Genomic DNA, 1,806 nt, shown 5'->3' with positions numbered 1-1,806 from the left:
GAGCAGCGCCGTGCTCAGAGCTCTCAGAAGAAGAATTGGCCCTTCATCAGCATCTCAAATTCTCTTTCTTTCCTCGACTTCTCGATCAGTTAGTCAACATCTTTCCATCTCTTTCGCCATTGATTCATGCACTTATTGTAGAATACGAAATTCATAAGATCATTGTTGTTTCTCCCTTTATTGTTCAATAAATCTGCAAATAACAGCAAAAAGATAAATGTTGGAAGAAAAAGTCTGAGCTTGAGCTTGTTTCTGCTTTTATTGTGTAAGTTATTTATAAATTTGAAATAAGCATCAGAAATTAATCCCAAATTTTCTTTTTTGTTTCAAGTAATATGTTTTTACATCCGAAGAAAAGCTTTTAGCTGGTTTTCTATATTAGAGAATGTTAAAGATTATATATTGGAAGAAAAATACTGCTTTTATTACGTAAAACATTACCAAAGTCGCAAAAGCTTCAGAACTTAAATTCTATCTTTTGTCCCCCTCTTTTATTGTTGTTATTGTAAGAAGATAACATAAAATACTGAATTTGGGTATTGCTTTTGCTTGTAATATCATAAGAAAAACATCCCATATGTTTTATCGAAATGTTGTGTTTTAATTTTTCCAAAAAAAAAAAAAAGTTGTGTTTTAACCTCTGTTTTCAGAAATACTATTCTTATCCCTTACGCTTTAAAAATCGTGTTCAAACCTTCTTAGGTGGGAGGTTTTTTTAACACAATTATTGGGGAGGTTTTTAATGCGATCTGTAAAACGTAAGGGATTGTTTTAACACAATTTGTAGAGCATTAAGTTTGCTTTGCTAACATTTAGCAACTTTTTGGTTGTATGTAAATAGATTAGCACATTGGTTTTGGTTGAAATAGAAGGCGGTAGTGTGAAACCCGCATGCTTTAGTGCAGTGGAAGCTGCAAAATCTTTGAGCAAAGAAAACTCGATTTCGTTGCTATTGGCTGGCTGTGGTTCTTCCTTACGGGAAGCTGCTAAAACTGCTGCTTCTTGTCATCCTTCGGTTTCACAGGTGCTTCAAATTTACGGGCGGTGCTGTTTGCTTAAAATGGGTTTTAAGTTTAGAGTTTTGGGCAACAAGGCTTTTTTGGAGTTCTGATAGTTGATTGCTGTTATTTGTTTATTTAGGTGCTTGTGGCTGATTCAGACGTGTTTACACATCCTTTGGCGGAACCTTGGGCTAAATTAGTCCATTTGGCTCAGCAGAGTGGCGGCTACTCGCATGTGGTTGCGTCATCCAGTTCATTCGGGAAGAACATACTGCCACGGGCAGCTGCGCTTTTGGATGTTTCCCCAATTACTGATGTGGTTGAAATTTCTGATTCTCATCGATTTGTCAGGTATGTGTAGACTGTTTTTGCCAGGGAAACGATGTTGATCACTTGCTCATTGCATTGTGCTTTCATGCACTTGATGGGGCTTACCATAATAAAATTTTTACAAGTGGAGTTAAAAAATCTGAGTTAAAAAATCTTAACTCATACCCTTTATGTTGATTTCAAATTATGGACGTTTGCATACTGGTTGATGTTGAGAGCTTGGAAACATGCTTGTGCAGGCCATTTTCCAATTTCTGTTGCATCCAAAATCGCATAATGCATGATATTGAAAGATTTAACATTATTATAGTGGGCAAGTTATGCGCATCTCGGAAGTGATCTCTCTTCTAGGTTCTGCTAGGTGCTAGAGGCGGCATGTTTCTGCTCATTCGTCTTTAAAATGATTGCGATTGAGAAACGTCAAGTAATATTTTATTTTAATTTGACAGGCCAATATATGCTGGAAATGCACTTT

The 1,806-nt window shown here is 36.2% G+C and overlaps 1 protein-coding gene across 1 annotated transcript; it reads left to right on the top strand.

The window, feature by feature from the left end:
* Positions 1-4: 4 nt before the first annotated feature.
* On the top strand, positions 5-1,802 carry LOC112093563 (electron transfer flavoprotein subunit alpha, mitochondrial-like; the record flags this gene model as incomplete). The annotated part of the gene is made up of 4 exons (XM_024172259.1): positions 5-88; positions 842-1,024; positions 1,141-1,352; positions 1,781-1,802. Coding segments are annotated over 4 exons (501 nt in total), but the record flags the coding sequence as incomplete, so codon positions are not given.
* Positions 1,803-1,806: the final 4 nt, after the last annotated feature.

This window comes from Morus notabilis, unplaced genomic scaffold (assembly GCF_000414095.1).
Source record: "Morus notabilis unplaced genomic scaffold, ASM41409v2 Scaffold10625, whole genome shotgun sequence".
In the NCBI taxonomy this organism is placed as follows: domain Eukaryota; kingdom Viridiplantae; phylum Streptophyta; class Magnoliopsida; order Rosales; family Moraceae; genus Morus; species Morus notabilis.
The sequence above is the reverse complement of the archived record's forward strand: the minus strand, read 5'-3'. Positions and strand labels throughout refer to the sequence as shown.